The sequence below is a fragment of the Coturnix japonica genome, chromosome 3, assembly GCF_054131305.1.
Source record: "Coturnix japonica strain WE chromosome 3, WE-NBRP24, whole genome shotgun sequence".
Lineage (NCBI taxonomy): Eukaryota > Metazoa > Chordata > Aves > Galliformes > Phasianidae > Coturnix > Coturnix japonica.
In genome coordinates this window covers 31,166,524-31,184,563 of record NC_140665.1, presented here as the reverse complement: position 1 = coordinate 31,184,563, position 18,040 = coordinate 31,166,524, and the positions used below count along the sequence as shown (strand labels likewise).

Below are 18,040 nucleotides of genomic sequence, written 5' to 3'. Positions count from 1 at the left end.
TAGAACTCTGTGCACTTTTATTCTAAGGTTTTAAAGGTTAACTTCGAAAAATCTGTGATGAAAATCTTGTGACACTGTTTTTGTGTTACTGTGATTGAACTGATAATATTTCATTGTATCTGTCTAAAACATAGGAGTAACTTCCATATCCTTGTTCAGATAAATTCCATTTCAGTCGATCCTATTCTTTCCAATGTGCAACATGTACTGCATGTGTGACAAGTACTACAAGACTGATATTGTAACGAGTTTATTGAAAAAGAAAAAAAAAAAAAAAAGCCACATTTTCCTTGACTTTTATTGAAAACATCAGTGCCTTTCATGATATTCAAACTATAAAAATTTAGTTAACTAAGAACAGGTAAAGTGCCAGATGGTTATTAGCTGATATTTCTCAACTTGCAGTTGTATATTCTTCAAATGAGATAATTAGTTTATTGATGAGTAATCTCCCTAAATCTAACCTAGGGAAAAAAAAAAAGCTGTTGTTTGAAGAGTTGGGGGGGAGGGATGAGCAAGTCTGGGTGCTGTGGATTTGTTTTTATTTTAGGTGACTCTACCAAGATTGCAATGATACCGACTCATGGAAAAAATATTGTGAAACTCCTGAAAGTTCTATGGTTTATCTCCATAAATCTATTAGAATTATTATGAAGGATGTTTAACCTGAAGGCAAGTGAAATGAGTTGAACATGTGGGAATTGCTGGCATTCAAGACAAATTAATTTGACGTGCATGTTTTGGCTCAGCGCATGAGCTATGACATCATCAAAAAAGACTTTGCTTTAATGTGAAAATTAAACCTATAGTAAAGATGTCTTTAAGAGTTTTGGAAGGAATTTCCTTTTTAGGAAAAGATTTTGAGTATTTTATTCTATAATGGATGTAGTCCTTACTGGCTGAATATTTTATTATGTCATGGAAACTTGGGCTGTTCTTAAAAAATTTAAAACCAATATTTTTCCAACATTATTTTAAAAATGTGTGAAATCAGACTTGTTTTGCCGTGTGCATTTTTTTAGTACCATTAATCCAGGTCTGTCCTATATTCATCATTTATTAAAAAACATCCTTCTGTCCCTCATGAGTCACTATCATCAATTACTCCATGAAACTGTTCCCAGTAAAAGGAGGCTGTGGTCCTTCTCACATATAATCTTACTAAAATGAAGACTGGTAATCCAAAATAAATTGAAGATCATCCAATATGAAAAATTGACAGTGCTAGAGCCTGAAATCCACATATTATTTTCATGCCCTGTAATGCATCTGTGGGAATTCCTAGTATCAGAGATTTTACAGTCTCATATTTGGATTCCCTGTTTTTTGTGATTCTCTCTGGCAGTATAAAGAAAGCACTTTTTTTCTTCAACTTAAATATATGCAATATTTTAATCTGGAAAATAGATGTGTTTTCCCTGTAATAACAAAGAATTCTTTGCTTTATTTAGGGAAATAAAAAAAAAGATATGGAGGGGTAGCTGTCTCAAAGACATTTAAAAAAAAAAATCACAACATCTGGGTGGTGATAAGTTTAATAGTAACATAGCTAGCTTTGTGAGTGTTTTATTTAGTGGTTTAAACAGTAAGGCACAATAGGAAGTGAATTACAGCATCATGTCTTACAAGCATTATTAAAATTGTGAATTGAGTGCTACTGTGTAAAAACAATATGAGTTCCTGGCTAGCCTCTCTATTTCCATCTGGTCCCCCCACAATGTGATTAGAAGGTGATATTTTTAGGACCTTTTCCATTACTTCATGAACTTTTAACACAGGGCTTTCCGTTAAAAGGAGTCTTTGGCAGAAAAGGAGTAATCTGTTTAATTACTAATTTCCCTAATGCTCTCTTTCCACCTCAAGGAAGAAAAAGGGATGACTGCTATTACAGCATTTGTGCCAGATGATTCTCACAGATGATGGCCTCATCTCCTGGCCTTTATCCACTAAACAGATGAACAGTAAATTATCTTTTAATATTCTGCAAATTTTCAGAACTGTAATGAAACTTAAAACTTGAGTTTGATCTCACTCAGCTCTGTAAAGAGAACAGTGGGAGAACAGTTCAGTTCTCCTTTTCTTATGTTTTGCATTACCTGACCTACGTAAAATAGTCAACAAGCAAACTTGTGGTTTTTGTAGGTTTTAGCTCTGTGTAGGATTTTGTTATGTTAAGTTCTGAAATTCTTTGATTGCAGCTTGGAGGCAGGTTTCTAATGGAAGAGCAGCTGTGTGTTTTTTTTTCAACTTGGAATAAATGTCAGTTGCCAGAGCTAGTAAAAGTTGCCTGAGTGTCTAATAAAGAACTGAAGACTCAGTCAGTATTAAGATGACCTTCATAGAGTGCACTTGAAATATTCAAAATTATGACCAGTGGCTGTAAAGCTTAATTTAGAAAATGCCATCCAAACTACATTCATATCTCTAAATGATATGTGAACTACATCAACTAATGTAAATTCTTAAGAAAAAATTCTAAGCTGTCCTAAAACAGCCTGTATTAGAAGGTACCCATAGTGATCATCAAGTTCAACTTCTGACTCTACACAGTACCACCTGAAATTCAAACTCATTGCTTCCAATAACTCCTAGAATAATTTTATTCTCAAATTTGCCAGACGCATTTTAGTGCATTAAATGTAGATGAAAAGGATAGGAAAGAGCATGGAAAAGATGCAAAACTGAAGAAAAAATCAAAGTTTGATTCCTTCCCTATTTTTTTTCTGTCCATCAGATGTGGTTCAAACGTCTAAGTGTTGTCCTTAAATGCTGACATAGACCTAGAAACAAAATTAATGGACTTTGGAAAATACAGTTTGAGATCATTTTTTCCGAAGGTTCTCCAAATCAACAGGGGCAGTCAGACTCCATTAAACTGTTTCCATTTGGAAATGTCTTTTTGTAAGATGTTACAAGATTTTTATTTTCCTGAATATTTCTGTGTTGTCAGCAGTGTTTATCAGGCAAATTGAACAATTGTTTGCAGATTATTGCTAGTATTTCAGAGAAGGGAACTGTTGAAATTGGATGACTATGGGTTTTCAAGAGTTAGCATGGTGGGTTGCAGGGCCTTTACCTAAAATTGGATTTGCAGGACACATCTAGATATATTAATATATTTGTAATGCCTTGGTTTTTTTATACATTGTGGCTAGTAGTGAGAACACGTGATTTATTGCAAACAAATCATGCAGACTTAAAATACTGGTAAATATTACAGGTTCACAATACATTTCTGTTTGGGGGATACTATGGGATTACTGTTTATTTTATTGGTCACTAGTGTAAATCTGTATTAATTTTCTGTAGGTGCTTTGGGAAAGAGAACACGATTTCAGGAAAAATATGTAGCACAGCTTATACTGGATGTGCAGAGATCAGAGGAATTTATCCCTCCTCACAGTGAGCTCACCCCAGCACCTACTCCTCTAGAAAACCTAGCTATGGTACGTATTTGAGAGGAATTGCTTTTCTTATTTCTTAAAATGTGTTCAGAATTTTGAACTTTTTAAATGAAAATGTTTTTAAGCTTTTCTTGGGTGTTTACAAGAGGAGTGTGAATGGCACCTAGAAGAAATGTGCAGTTTCTGCAAGTTTTTGGAAGAAGATGAGGGACAGTGTCTATGTTCTTCAAGCTGCAGAGACTTTATAAAGAGGTTATGCTGTGACAGACTTCCATGAATCTTAAGCAGAAGAATTTAACAATGTCTCTATTGGTAAATTGAAAACATGAAGTTCAAAATAAAGCTAGGTTAATTAGGTGTATCTTCTCTTTCTGGAAAGCAGAAATGCAGCACTAAACGTTACTTGAGTGGTTTTGGCTGCAGGAAGGGAGTTGAGTTTTGTGCAAATCTGAGAAACTATCAAGAAATTTTCTCTTAAGGTACTTAAGCTGCCTGTTAAGAAAGTAATTGTTCCATTCCCACAGTTTACTTTTTAAAAATTTTCAATACCTTTTATTTACATGTTTACATTATAGAAATCCTACAGAGCAGCATTAGTGGAACCATGTGTTGCTTTGAAGAAAACCTAAGTTATTTCAAGCTCATGCGTTTCATTAATGTCACACGTTGTCATGTCAGAAGTATGAAACCAGGCTTGACTTTCCAGTTCATATGTGCCTTGAATTACTAACTTATGTTTTTGCTTTTCCATTTTCTACCTTGTATTTGCTGTTAACTCAGTATCAGAGTATGACGTCATGTAATCTATCAGTAATTTATAACAGTGAACCGTAGCGTTTCTTTTGTCTAATTGCAAATTAGTTGCTCTGGAAGTACTGTGCAGTCCTGTTTGGCTAAACAGGAGTTGATGCTATTTTCTGTTTGCCAAAAGCTACTGATAGCAGCATTGCTTCACTTTATCCTAGTTGTTCAATGTACCCTGTAGACTTTCTTTTAAAAGTTTATGGAAGATGTGTAGAATGCTGAAAAATTATTGGAATTTTCTTTCCCCTTTCACTAATCTTAATTTACATGTACTGTTTGCGGATAAAGCAAAGTGTTGTATTTTTCTACAAAATAGGAATTGCCCTGGATTAGAGGAGAATTTCCTGATAGAATTGTCCCTGTCAGTTTGTATAAGAGCCAAACTGAGGCTGCTCACAGCTTCTAATTTTTATCTCCTGTCATGGAGTTCTTAGTTATAGAGCTTTTCCTCTGTTAATGTTCAGGAAGATGACTAAACATGTTATTTCACTATTGAAATGTCAGTAATTGCACTCCAAAAATGCAACCACTATAGCAGTGTGACCAGTTACTGGAATCTTGTCTGGCCAAGAATTTCCTTCTTGCCTCTGGTGCTGAGCAGCTAAAATATCTCAGACTGTACTAGAAGGAAAACTGTTGTGTTGCAGGATCAGTACTTGAGATGATAAATTCAAAGTTTGGCTCACAAATCAGCTTTCTTAAGATCTGAAAGTGCACATTCAGTTAAACTGACAGTCTCCATGTAAGGAAAGCTTCAGGCTTGAGGGTGTTGCATAAGGACTCTAATAATAATCCATTTCAAAACCTTTCTGTTCCCTTTTAAATAGTCTATGGAGACTCATTTTGACCTCACTAGCAGAAGGTGGAGATTCTGAAGGTGCTAGTTCTGTGGGTTGGTTGGTTGTTTCTTTTTTGTCTGTGTTTCTTGCATTTTTAATACTCTTGAAAACAAAAAGAAAGAAGAAACTGCTCCCTGTGTAAGGAAATCCATTCTACTGGCACTAGGCGTGCTTTACTTGGTTACAGTTTGCTGAGACTTAAAAAATAAATCCATAAATCCCAGAGTGCAGTCTGTGAATGCTAACATGAAAACCTGTGTGTTAAGAAATTCTTTAGTGTCACATAGACAAGACAAAACTGATTACGTATAATAGAGGAGAAGGTGATTCTAAGTAATACTGCGTGCAACCATTTGAAATGTGAACTCTCCTACAGCTGTTATTTAAGATGAATATTCAGGTAACCGTAAAGTATTCCTGAATGCTGTAACTCACTGGTCTTTTGCTTAACAATGAACATACTTATAGCAAAAATGGTTTGAATTATGCTTTCTTCCATTGTCTCAGTCAGAGGAATAATCATGATGGGATAGGATTCAAGATGATTACAAATTGCCTTCTATTTAAGTAATTTTCTGATGTTTGTGTTACATTTTTCCAAAAACCTTTATATTTTTTCAAATTTGAAAGGCACTCATTTATTTAATGCTACTTTTTATCATATTTCACAACTGGTTTTAGTTTAAAAAATATTTTTCTCCTTCAACAGAATTGTGATTTAAATGATGATACAATCCTTAATGAGATAAAATTAGCGGATGCGGATCGGTACCAAGTACCTGATTTGTGTGCAGAGGAGCTTGCTGTAATCCTTGGAATTTGGTAAGTTAATTCTTTAATTACATTTTAAAAACAAATAAATACACCTCCCAGCCTCCCTTCACATGAATCTTTGTAGTAAGGAAATAATAAACTGGGAAGCTGATGGGTTTTTGTATTTTTCCGTTCTGTGTACAGGGTAAAGACACATTTTCGGTTTCTTCAGTGTAAACATTATAGTCCAGAACAGATTTTCAGCAGTGTTTCATTAATGTCTATATCATTATATTATATCTGTATCATTATATTCATACAAGATAATACTAGATGATCTTGTAGGTCATTTCCAGCCTTGTGATTTTATGATTCTTTTATTCTAGAGAAAGTCTTCTTTCCTTTGTGCCTGAGCTTAATCATCTTTCAAATATTATGATGACATTTGCTAAGTTTTGAAGATATCTTTCAGAGTCTCTAGTGCTTATCTTGCTGTGAGAATCATATGTATCATTCAAGAAGAACTCTGCCCCTCTTTTCATTGCACTGGAAGTACATGTACGGATTCAGAATGTCTACCGCTAGTTACAAGCTGTAATACAAAGTTCCTCTGGTTTTGTACCGGCATTTTCTTTACCTGGTTTAAAGGTGTTCTGCATTGTGTGGTTTTAGAAGTGGCACAGAAGAATAAGAGCAGTCTGAGCTTTGAAAATAGGAGGCTAGCTGTCAATGAATACCCTGGTTTTCTTATGGATAAACACGTGTCTGCTAAGTTGAAGAAAGTTTTTATCATATCTTTTCTGCGTGATTGTTTTCAGAAGTATTTGTGTGGCAAAATAAGAACAGTCGCTTAGTTACAATATTCATCATTCTTTCCACTAAAAGCAATTTTCCAATCTGTAACTTGCAAAACAATAGAATCTGCAGTGCTGCTGAAATACCTTGTCAAGCCCAAAAGAAGGCTGGAAGTAGAACAGTGAGAGAATTCAAGCTCCTGAGTCTCAGGCAAACCTGTTTTCTATGTGCATATGGATGTTTTAATATAGATCTTTTTTATAGGGTTGCAGCGATAACAGGCAATCCAAAGGGCAGTGAGGGAATTCAGTGGCTTAAGCTAGCAACCCAGAAACTGAAGATTTTTCCTTTGTAGTGTGTGGCTTTTGCTTGTTCTGTAGCACAAGTTATAATCTTGATACCTTCCCAGCTTGTCCAAATTTCCCCACTAACTTATCAGTGTTTCTGGCTGTTTCTTCCCTTCTTGTTTCATAAAATGTGGTGAAAATTATTAGAGGAGAGGAAGTTGTTTTCTTTTTTATACCCATTTCTCAGATTGCAGCTTTATGAAGGCCCAGACGTTTGCTTGGCTTGGTTCAAGTGAAGCATGAAGTTCTGCATCTCTGGTTTCAGCTATGCCCTTTAACCATTCAGTCCACTCACTACAGTGAAAAAATCAATAGTATGTACTGTGACTTTGTTCTTTCTTTATTTCCATTTTCTTTATTTCCAGAGACGTAAGCTTTCTTTCTATTCAAGGCTGCATCTAGATCAATTTGGAGAAAAAAGGAGAGGGGTAAAGAGTGGGGTGATGAACAATCTCCTTCATGAAAAATATTTTCATGTGCAGTTCATTTTCTAACCCAGTATTGTCTTGTATTCAAACTGTAGTATCTCACCTTCTCTATTTTATCCATTATACTGCTATTGTAGATCTGACTAATCTGATTAAATAATTGGTTGTAAGCTCCAAACTACTGACAGTCTAGCTTTTACTGATTTGCTGAGCAAATACTTTTACTGCTGTGGATCAGAACTTACTCTAAGGTTATTCTTTATCTTCCTTAAGAGTGTTCATTTCTTATTGTCATAAATGCTTAAATCATTGCTATATTTCTACTCTGTATATAGATTCAGATATAAAATATAGCTTTAGATTTGATTTGGTATGGAAAATCATTAGAACAATTTCTTTATCTTTCAAGGTTGCTTTATTGTACTTGGGTGTCTTAAAGAATTGAACATGAATGTAGCAGAAATGGAAATTAAAACCATTTTATAATGGCTTTGAGCTGGAAGGTGTCCATCTATATGCTTCAAAAACTGTGACAAAAATCTGTTCTAGAGTAAGGAAACCTTTCTGTCTGCATCAGTATCTTTTTAAGATATACAAAAATTCTGCATTCCATTAAAACAAATTCTTGAAAAGACAGAAAGTGACACATGGCAGATTGATTTCCTAGCAGTGTTGTCTAACACTTTAAAAAAATAATAATAAAAGGTTGGTAGCACATCTGTCTTATGTGGGAAGAAGGGAAAACTTCACGAATGCAGTAGCTAATATGCAAGGAAGGGACGAGATACAACCAAATCTCTGCTTGTTATTTTAAGCCTTTACTCATCACTATTCTACCAAAAACACAGTTGGTATTTCCTTGTGGCTGCAATCATACATCTAGTACCAGATGTTGTGAAACATCACTGTAAGGTGCATGAAGAGGGTGTGGAATGTCTGTCGTGGGAGGTCTTTAAGAAAGAGTCATTGGACAAACATTTGCCTGAAGGTGACTTAAAGGATCTCTTTGTGCTTACTTTCATTGAATAAATTGCCTTTCAACTATTCTGCTAATGTTATTCCTTACAGATGTGTAGGAAGGTTGTGGTTATCTTTCTCAGGTCTCGTCAGTAATTCCCATCCTCTCTCACTATTCCACACAATGTGCTTTATTAAGTGCTTGTGTTGTTATAGGATTGAACTATTTGGTTGATTGATCAGAGGTCTATTGTTGTTACTAAGAAGAAAAGAAATTTTAATGAAATCATCAACTCTAAAGGACTGCAGTTAGATAATTGCAGTTTGAGCTTGAGTAGCTCATTCTTTTGGCTCATGCTGAAGTGAATAATTCTAAGCTCTAAACCAGGTATCCTTCTGGATTCTCTATTTTAGTTTATATAATACTTTTAGATGTGAGTGTTTTAATCCACAAAATGAGAATAAGGCTCCCATATGCCACCTTGATTCTGTGATAGCTAATTAAAAAATAAATAAAAATTTTTAAAAACCCTTGAAAATGGAACATGTATTTCAGTTTGCTTTAGGATTTTGTGTTGTCTCCCCTTTCAGGCTTAGGGGAAGTTCAGTAACAAAACATGAAGAAAAGAACTACTGAATGATAGATTTAATGAGTTGCAAAGAATGAAGAGAAGAAGGGTCTTGTCTTCTAATAGTAATAGGAAATTGAATCTCCAAAGTGGGTGTAATCATGCTTTTGCAGTCTGTCAGCATACCTTTATTTGGCCGAAGTCCTAATGAACAAATGGCCATTTACTTCATCAGAATGAAATGTATTTCATTCAGATAGCTTAATTTCCTGGACATTTCATCTGCACTCATTTCTAGGTTGCTCTAGTTGGATGCATATTAGTGGTACTTAAAGAATAGCAGTTTCAGAAATTCTGAAGCAGCACTTTCGTGAGTACTTTATTTTTTCCTTAGTCCTCCATTTAATGGAGGTGAAATGTGCAAGAGACTCATACCATCAGGAAGCAGTTTTGGCTTTCTGCTACACGTATGATTAATTTTCTTCTTCTGGACATGTAAAGGTAAAGGTGTGAGTGCTTGGATGACATCAGTTGTTTTCCTATCTTGAATGCTTCACTTGGTTCTCTTAGAATTACTTCTTACTCCTTTATCATACGTTTTCTTTACAGGAATTAAACACATTGAACAGTCCAGTCTTCTTTTCTCACTTATATAGTCTTGCTAAGTATACTTAAGTATAAAGACTGAGAAACTCATTAGAAAGCAATGGTAATTATCTATAAAGAACTAACTGTAAAGCAAGAATAAAGTTAGATTGTAGCAAAGTCTTCTCTACAAAACATGTAAACAAGGGAGAATAATTTGTGACACATCATCACAATCAGTATACGACATTTGTACTTTAAGTTTACTTAAACTTCACAACAGCTTCGTGTCATGAGGAATAGCATCCTGATTTTAAGCACGTGTACATAGCCATTATATAGGTTTGATTACGTATACTCTGTAGTATGATTTAGGATGTATTTTCACTTGGTATCTTTTGTTTTCACAAAGAACTTGAATTGTAACCTTGTTGCTTCTCTTTCTGCCACTGGCAGTTGTCTCCTGGTGTATTTGTAGGCGTTAATGGGCTGCTGTCAAAGAAGACAGTGCACATATAGAGTTGTAAACTGAATTTCTTTATTATCAATACAATAATGTCCAGCTGTGGAAAAAAATAATTTTGATTCTCTTCTCTGTATGCTTCTGGGTTCCCCTTGGGAACCAGTTCACTTGAACTCACAAGAAGTGAGTAGTAATGTCAGTTAGTTGAGAGGTGTACTCCTGTGGTTATATTCCTTGAATGACCAGGGAGTGTATGTTTGAGATTACCCTTCATCACTTTTTGAGCATTAGCATGTTTTTGCTTTGTAGAGCCTGTGTTCAGTTAACTGTAGAATTTTAACTGAAAACAGATCTCTGTAAGAAAAAATAGGGAATGGATTTAAAACTGTTTAGAATACATAAAATTTAATCATGTAAATGTGAATGTAGTAACACATTTCAGGTTAGTATGGCCTGGGAAAGGCATCACTAAGTGTCCTTGTCCTAAGGAATGATTCTTCTGTGACTGCTCTGAAGTCTTGGCCACCTTCTGTGTATGTACAGTACTGTAGGGGGAATGCTAAGCCATGGCTTGAACTAGTGATTGAGCACCTGCTGGGAAGGCAGGGCCAACCCAGGGCAGCTCAGATGTATGCAATGTACCTGAATGATGGAAAGGAGTGCAGACAGCATTCTCCCCTTTCCAGTCCTTGTTTAAGGGTTGGCAGTGGAAGTAAGCTTATATTGCTGGAAATCTCTGCTTACCTGAGGCCTTCTAAGAGTAAGCAGCTTTTTTCCATTGTTTCTATGTCTATGGCTGCTGCATTTGGGCTTGTTCTCACTAACTGTAGCCTAGAGCTTTGCTACCCTGCTATTATTGCTGTGCTTCCCATCACATTATAGCATTACAACTACGCACTACCGTTTGTAACTTTTTTCTAGAACGCCCTTTAGATTTCTGTAAGTTAGAGAGATGTATTATACATAGTTGTGTGCTAAAGAATAAATCAGCATTATTTTATATTCTTTTTCCTTTTCTTTACAGTATAGACTTACAAAAGAACAATCCAATGCACAAATTAACTGAAGAGGAACTTTTGGCTTTTACTTCAGTAAGTAACTTATCTGAACCTTTCTCCTAAGCATGTTTTCACTTACATAGTAAGTTATGTACCAAGAAGTAACTTGACCAGCACTTTAATCATGAAACTGTGAAGCAAATTTGTTTTAGTATTCAAGTGTTTTGATATTTTGTTTTTCTTATTTCAAGAAATTAAAGAGATTCCATGACTCCATTTTGAGTCATCCTCATGTGGAGCAAGACTGGCATCTCAAAACTTGATCTCTTCCTTTAACAGTGTTTTTTTTTAAAGGGAGTTGTAAAGAAGCTGCAAATTTCTTCTACCAGACTTATTCAGTTAATATAAGAATCAAATGTTCCACACAAACATGTTTCTTTCCAAATCAATGGCTGTTTTGCCTGTTGCTGCAGAACAATTCTGTAACTTCCAAAGAAGACTTGCGATTTCTAGCTCCTTATTTTTAAAATGTATTTTTTGTGTCAAGACAAAATACACCATGCCTTCCTTTCTCCAGGTTGTCTGTTTTTCTGAGATTTTCAACAGCAACTTAATTGAAAGACAGAGGGGAAAAGGCTAGTAATTGTATTGCTGTTATTTACTTTCTTCTTGCTATGCTAGACTTCAGCTTTTGTACAATACATGGAATATATGGTGCTTGTTATCCTATCCAGATTTTGTAGTCTCATACTTTTTTCCACAGTAGTGCCATTTGAAAGAGTGAGTTCTTGTTAGAGTCGGCAAATAGGATCTCAACAAAAATCCCATGGATTTCAATTGAGTTAGAATTTTATGACTAGAAATGGTAGTTATGTCAAATGATTAAGGACACTAAAATAAGTTTAACCACGTTAATGTTTTTAAGGTCCTAAAAATAAGTCTGAAAAAAAAAATCCTTATCTCTTTATTAGGTTGATTTTGAAATTAATGCTCGTTTAAGGGTACGCATACAAATATATAACATGTAAGATTGGAATGAGGAAACAAAGTGAATGACTGTAGAACAGTTGGTTTGTATTATTTCTCTATTTTTTTCCTACAATAATTATTATACTTTCTGATAATATACTTTCTGATCTGTTTTATTTTTAAGCCATTTTGTTTTAGTTTTTAAAAAGATGGAAATAGCTGAAAAAAAGATTAGGAAATAGAAAGAAAAGACAGTGGGAATGGAGAAAATTGGTTAAGCTATTATTGCAAATTTTTGGGAAAAAAATGGTGAATTTTTTAAAACAAAAATAAAGTTATACATATGCATACATTTTCCAAATCTGTGTATAATCTTGTTACGACAGTCCTTGCTGATTTTTATTAATGTATGATTTTAGTTGAGGGTCGGTCATCTGTGAAAACTAAAAATTTTACTTCTGACTTTTTATTTCCTGCCAAACTCTCTAGAATTTTCGTATATACTCTGCTTTATTCTTCCCATCACCTAACTGCCTAACGCTTGAATAGAAAAGTGGCCACGAAACACTTAAACACTAAATTAACTTTTCCACGTAATCTATTCTTTTAATAGTAAATGGGGTGATATTATGGTAACAGAATATATATTTAACAAGATTGCTCTTATTCTCCTCATGTACATTCCAAAATAATGAGATTCAGAAGGAGTTCTATTTGTTTCAACACAATTTAAGTGTTTCAATCATTTAAAAGGCTTCAGGTTTTACAGCAGAGGAGGAAAGCCAAGGTAGCACATATACTAGGTAAAGATGATAGCTTTATTCAGATATTTTATCTGACATCTGAGATATAAGTGATTTGTTGGGTGCGTTATCCATAATAAGAAAATTAAACTGCATTTTTCTGCCATCTAGCGGCTGATTACTCAAAAATCACGAGAGCGGATGAATTTATTCCTTTAGTAATTACTGCAGTCAGGACAGAGCTAGAGTTGCACATGCAAGAAATATTTGTAGGTCTTCCTATCACTTTGTGCTCTGATCAGCAAAAAAACAACAAAAAAAGAACAACAAAAAACATGGAATCTGTAAAGTAAATAAAATAAACAAGAATGTAGATCTGTAAAAGCACAGAATTCAGTGTAGAGCAGTGACTTAAAGATGTAGCTAGTAACCTAAAAAATATAGAGTTAATAATAAACTTCAGTGTCAGAATAACATTCTTTTAAACTTGTTCTTAAAGTTTGCTCATTATCTTGCTGTAGTGGCGCAGTTCAATCTTACATTTTCTCTTGATCTGGTCTGTGCTACTAAATACGGGTAGCATATGTGAATTCTAACACTGTTACACCAAATCGTTCTTATAAACTGAAATCAGCTATGACCTTATGTAAGTTCTTTTTGATAATGGCATGTATATTTGTGTTAACATAAGGTTGGTTGTTATGGTGTCTGCTAGCTGAATAAGTGTCACTGAAATATTATTTAAGGTATTTTTCAAGCTTTGGTATTACCTAGGGAAACAGACAAATGAGCCCTATATCATTGCTGCCCACATTAATTTCTTTAGCATCATTTAAGCTGCTGTGCGTGTGTGAGCAGGCATCTTCTCAGCCTACATGTGGATTCCTAAATCTGCAGGCTGGTTAGATGGTTGTCATGCATTCATCTGATAACTGCTGAAAGTTATATTTCCTGAAGAAAGGAAGTCATTTCAAGATAACTTAGGTCTCTTGAGAAATTTTAAGGTACTTACAACAGATCAGTGGGTCATCAGGAGATCATGTTCCTTTGGATATTGCAAAACAAATATATGTGATCTTCAGACACTTTCTAGCAGGGAGATTAATTTCCAGGTAGTACAAAGGGGAAAGAATAGTAAAAGTGAATTCTAGTAGATGATATATTCCTACTTCATATTAAGTGTAGTTTAGCAAGCAGGCATTCTGAACTCCCTTTTATATCAGCACCAGTTGAAAATGACTAGATTCTTAAAGATATACATAAACTACATGAAGACTTAAAAATAATGCCATTGAGAGCTGCTTGGTGACTGCAGTCAAATACGAAAGGATGACATTGATGCAGTTTGTTTGTTGAAGTCACTTTGGAACTCTGTCCTACAGAACTGACTTCTGTAACTAAAAATTACTATTACTAACTTTTACAATGAGATATAGGGATGTGTCCTAACCTGTTTACTTCATATATAAACTCTTTTGCTGGGATAGGTTTTTTTAGTTAAACAATTTGAACTTCAATGCTTGATGTGTTCTAGTCAAATCTGTTTACCAATCATAAGCTTAATATTTTAGCTTGAAGCCATTAAACTGCATCTGGATTAGTTAAATGTGGGATGGGTTCTTTTTTTCTGCTTAAACTGTTAAGAAGAGAAGAAAACAAGCTCTTGCATACATAAGAATAAACACAGTTAAATATTTTATTTTAAAGAGAATTACTGTTCTTGTATTTAAGGGTTTAGGGAAAGATTTACAATGATTTTAATGAATTAAGGTAATTAAGATAATGCACTTGAATTTTGAAGAAAGCAAAAATTGTATTTAGAGATCAAGTACCATACAAAAACTGACTCAGAGACACAGTTTTGCATATGATGCTTGGCAAAATTTCTGTTTAGTTCACTGAATGTTGTCACAAAAAGCATTTTCAAGGAAGAAAAAGAAAAGCACTATCTTGGTTCTGAAACCCAGTGCTGCTCTGTTAGTTACTGGTGTTTTACTTACAATAACTTTTTTCTTTTCCCAGAGCTCTCTGTGTAGGAAATGGGAAATTCTAGGAATCAAAGAAATAATAATAAGCCGATGTTTTCACATTTAGGTTTCCTGGCTTAGTTTATTCGTAGAACACTGGGATTTCTGGGAAGGAATAACTACGATGTGGTGTTGCTTTTCTTTTTTTTTCCTCTTACAAAGGAGAAAAGTGATCAAAAAACCAAAAACAAAACCCTAATGTTTAAGACTGTACTCTGCAGTACAAGTTCATAAAGCTTATACCACAGCTTATAGCTTACATAAGAGAAGCAGTTTAGTGTTTCATCGTCTGATAGAATACTCCAGCAGAACATCCATGATTAACAAGCTGCAGCTGGTCCTTATCACTGCTGTTGTCATCTATCATGGACCTTGCCTTGTACAGGGGTGATTTGCTCTGTGGTAAACATGACGTGCACTTAGCCCATTGTATGAGAATATGGCTTTTATTCTCAGTGTTATGATCAAGAGATTTGGCATGGCAGCAGCATATTAAGCTCTAGGGAGCAGAGGAGAAAAAGCAAGGAAAAGCTGGCAGAAAGAAGCCTGTTGCTTCTCACATCTTAGCCCCATATTCATGTTCTTTATACAAGACAAGAAGGAAAAGAATGGGGATCATGGAAAAATTAGTTGTGTTAGTTTGTTATTCTCCTGAGATTTGTCATTTATGAAGAGCAGAATACTGGGTTTCTTTTTAATATGCTGAAAACTGGTCGGAGGAAGTTCTGACAGCTCTTCTGTCTCTTTTGCAACAGGCAAGGATGTCTCTCTTAAAGAGGAAAAAAAGTAGTGTAATAGTTTTCATTTCACTCTGAGAACATAAATTAACAAAAATACCTAAGCATTCTAAAATTATTCCTTTAATGCCATAAAGGATGTGAATGTCTGATTAAGGACCTAAAGAATGTGGAGTAGTCTGTCAAAATGCAAGGAATACAGTGTATTCCAAAGATGGGCCAGAGGGAAATGCTTAATTTCCTTTGTTTTTCCACTGTGTTGAGCAACTAATTCCATAAAAAACGCCTTTATTTTTTTAACTAAGAAATTTGAAACAGTTGGATGGATTTTTTTTTTTTCAAAGGTGGGCCTTTATTGAGTGGAATAGAAACTATTGGTGTATAGTACCTTTAAAAATCACGGCTAAGAGTAATAGTGCACACTTGTATGTGTATATGAATATTTTTTCTGCTTTTCACTAAGAAAGGAGTTGTGGGAGGAGAGGGGCTGGAAATGGAAGTGCTTTGTTTGTGTCATCTTTTGTATTACACTTGCGATATTAATGAGAAACTAGGGAGCAATCAAATCACAGCGCATGAGATTTTTAATGTTAAGTCTCCTTATTAAAATCTCTATAAAACTAACATGCCAATTTGGTTTCTAAAGAGAAGTTGTTTATATAGCTTAAATAAAAGCAGTGCATTTTTCTCTGCTGAGAAAATGGCTGCAGTTTTCCTTGTTTTATAACCAGTAAGAGTATTGAAAAGCTCATTAAGATTGCCATGTGTCTCTACTGCTGCAATTTTTGTGGCTTTATAAAATGTCTCTTTCACTTCTTTTCTAAGCAGTGCTGCTCATTTTGAATAGACTCTGTTGGTTACAAGTTTATTACGCTCACTGCAAAGACTTTCTCTCTGCAAAGCCCTGGTAGTAGTGCTAGTAAGATTTCTTTTCTTCAGGTTAATGAACTAAAAGCTATTATACTCTTTTTTCTTTAGGTTTTGCTTTGTTTTCTAAGCTCCCTTATTCAAAAGTCTGAATCATTTTCTAGGAATGTCACGATCCAAATGCTGTTAATTTAATGCATGTATGTTTTCAGATCCATTGTGCATTACTGGGAAATCTGACTGAATAAAGTAAAAGAGAATTGCTCCTTTCCATGAAAGCATCATGTACAGAGGCTCAACTTGATTTGTTGGATGCTGAGTCACAAAGCGTCTGGTACTTTGTTTACAGTGTGCTGTGAATAGGAAAATAACCAGGTGTTATTAGTTATTTTTGCTGTGTTCAGTTGTGTGTGTTTAGGTATTGCAGGGTGAAATAGCTAGGAGCTGTAGTGCATGTGTTCTAGGGCAAGGGGGAAGTCTGCATTCCATCCCAAAACTGGGATTATGTGACAGTCTGTTTGAAGTTGTTTTATTTTACTAAGTATCAGATTTCAACGTAATTGACACTTTCATCTCCTTCAACTTTGTTCTCCTCTGTGGTCTGCATTCTTTGCTGAATCCATGGAATCCACAGCTCTGCTTGCATCATCTCTTACAGGAGATGACTCCTGATTTATTTTGTGCATCTCTGAGCAGGAAGAAATTTGGAATAGTCCTTCCTTTTTAGAATAGTCTGCTCTTTGTGCAATTTGTACAGATCTATTCAAGCAATAGATTTTAGTTGTCTCACTGAAACTGCAGTTGGTAAAAGAACATGAAAATCATGTTAAATATTAATGGATTATTTGCTTGTCTAAGAGTTTGCAAAGTTAAGTGGGCAAATTTGATGACAGTTAGTAACATTTTTTCCCACAGCAGCCTTTCTTCTCCTTCATCTTTATCTATCAGCAGCTCACTTATTATTTCTAGCAGCTTCTGACAGCTGTTTGATGTCTTGCAGGCATCCCTTCCCCCTCTCGTGTGCTTCACCAGTTGTAACTATTAGAATTTAGTTTAAAAAGAGAAAAAAAAACCAAAGAAAAAGTTTTTGGAGTTCATTGCATCCAGAAGATGAAGGCAGACATTGAGGGGAAGTTTTACACTGAGAGGGTGATGAGACACTGAAACAGATTGCCCAGACAAGTTGAGGCTGCCCCATCTCTGGAGGTGTTCAAGGCCAGGTTGGATGCAGCCTGGGTGATCTGATCTAGTACTTGATCTAGTGGCTGGCAACCCTCCCTGTGGCACTGAGGTTGGAACTTGATGATCCTTGAGGTCCTTTCCAACCCAAGCAATTCTATGATTCTATGAAATTATACCCCTCATTCAAGAAAATGCTGTTTGGTGTATTATCTGAAGGGAATGTGACATTCTTGCTGCTCTGTTCAGTTTATCTTCCCTTGATGACAGCATTCTGGTAATCAGTTCAATTCAGAGGTTATCAATGCTGGTATTCATTTCTCTTTCTGAGGTGATGTTGTATACTGTACAGACCTGATGGAGAGAGAAGAGGGAAACCAAATAAGGAGTAATCCAAGTCTTTGTTTTTTGAAAGTAAACTTGGTTTTGTTCTTCCGCTGTATGAGGAAGAATTATTCTTAAAGCTTAGTTAGCTTTTCCTGTGTCTTGCCCTTATCTCCTCTGCCTGTTTCTGGCATTGTCCCATTTTTTGTTCTGCTCCTAACCCAACACATCAAATGTTACTATAATCTTGTT

At 35.0% G+C, this 18,040-nt stretch overlaps 1 protein-coding gene across 2 annotated transcripts in view; it reads left to right on the top strand.

The window, feature by feature from the left end:
- The window catches only part of TTC27 (tetratricopeptide repeat domain 27), a 90,625-nt gene that overhangs the window by 12,336 nt on the left and 60,249 nt on the right, over nt 1-18,040 (top strand). For both annotated transcript variants that reach the window (XM_085543240.1, XM_015857781.2), the window contains 3 exons: nt 3,310-3,446; nt 5,757-5,869; nt 10,969-11,035. In XM_085543240.1, coding sequence (XP_085399366.1) covers nt 3,310-3,446; nt 5,757-5,869; nt 10,969-11,035 — 317 coding nt within the window. The remainder of the gene's footprint in view (nt 1-3,309; nt 3,447-5,756; nt 5,870-10,968; nt 11,036-18,040) is intronic.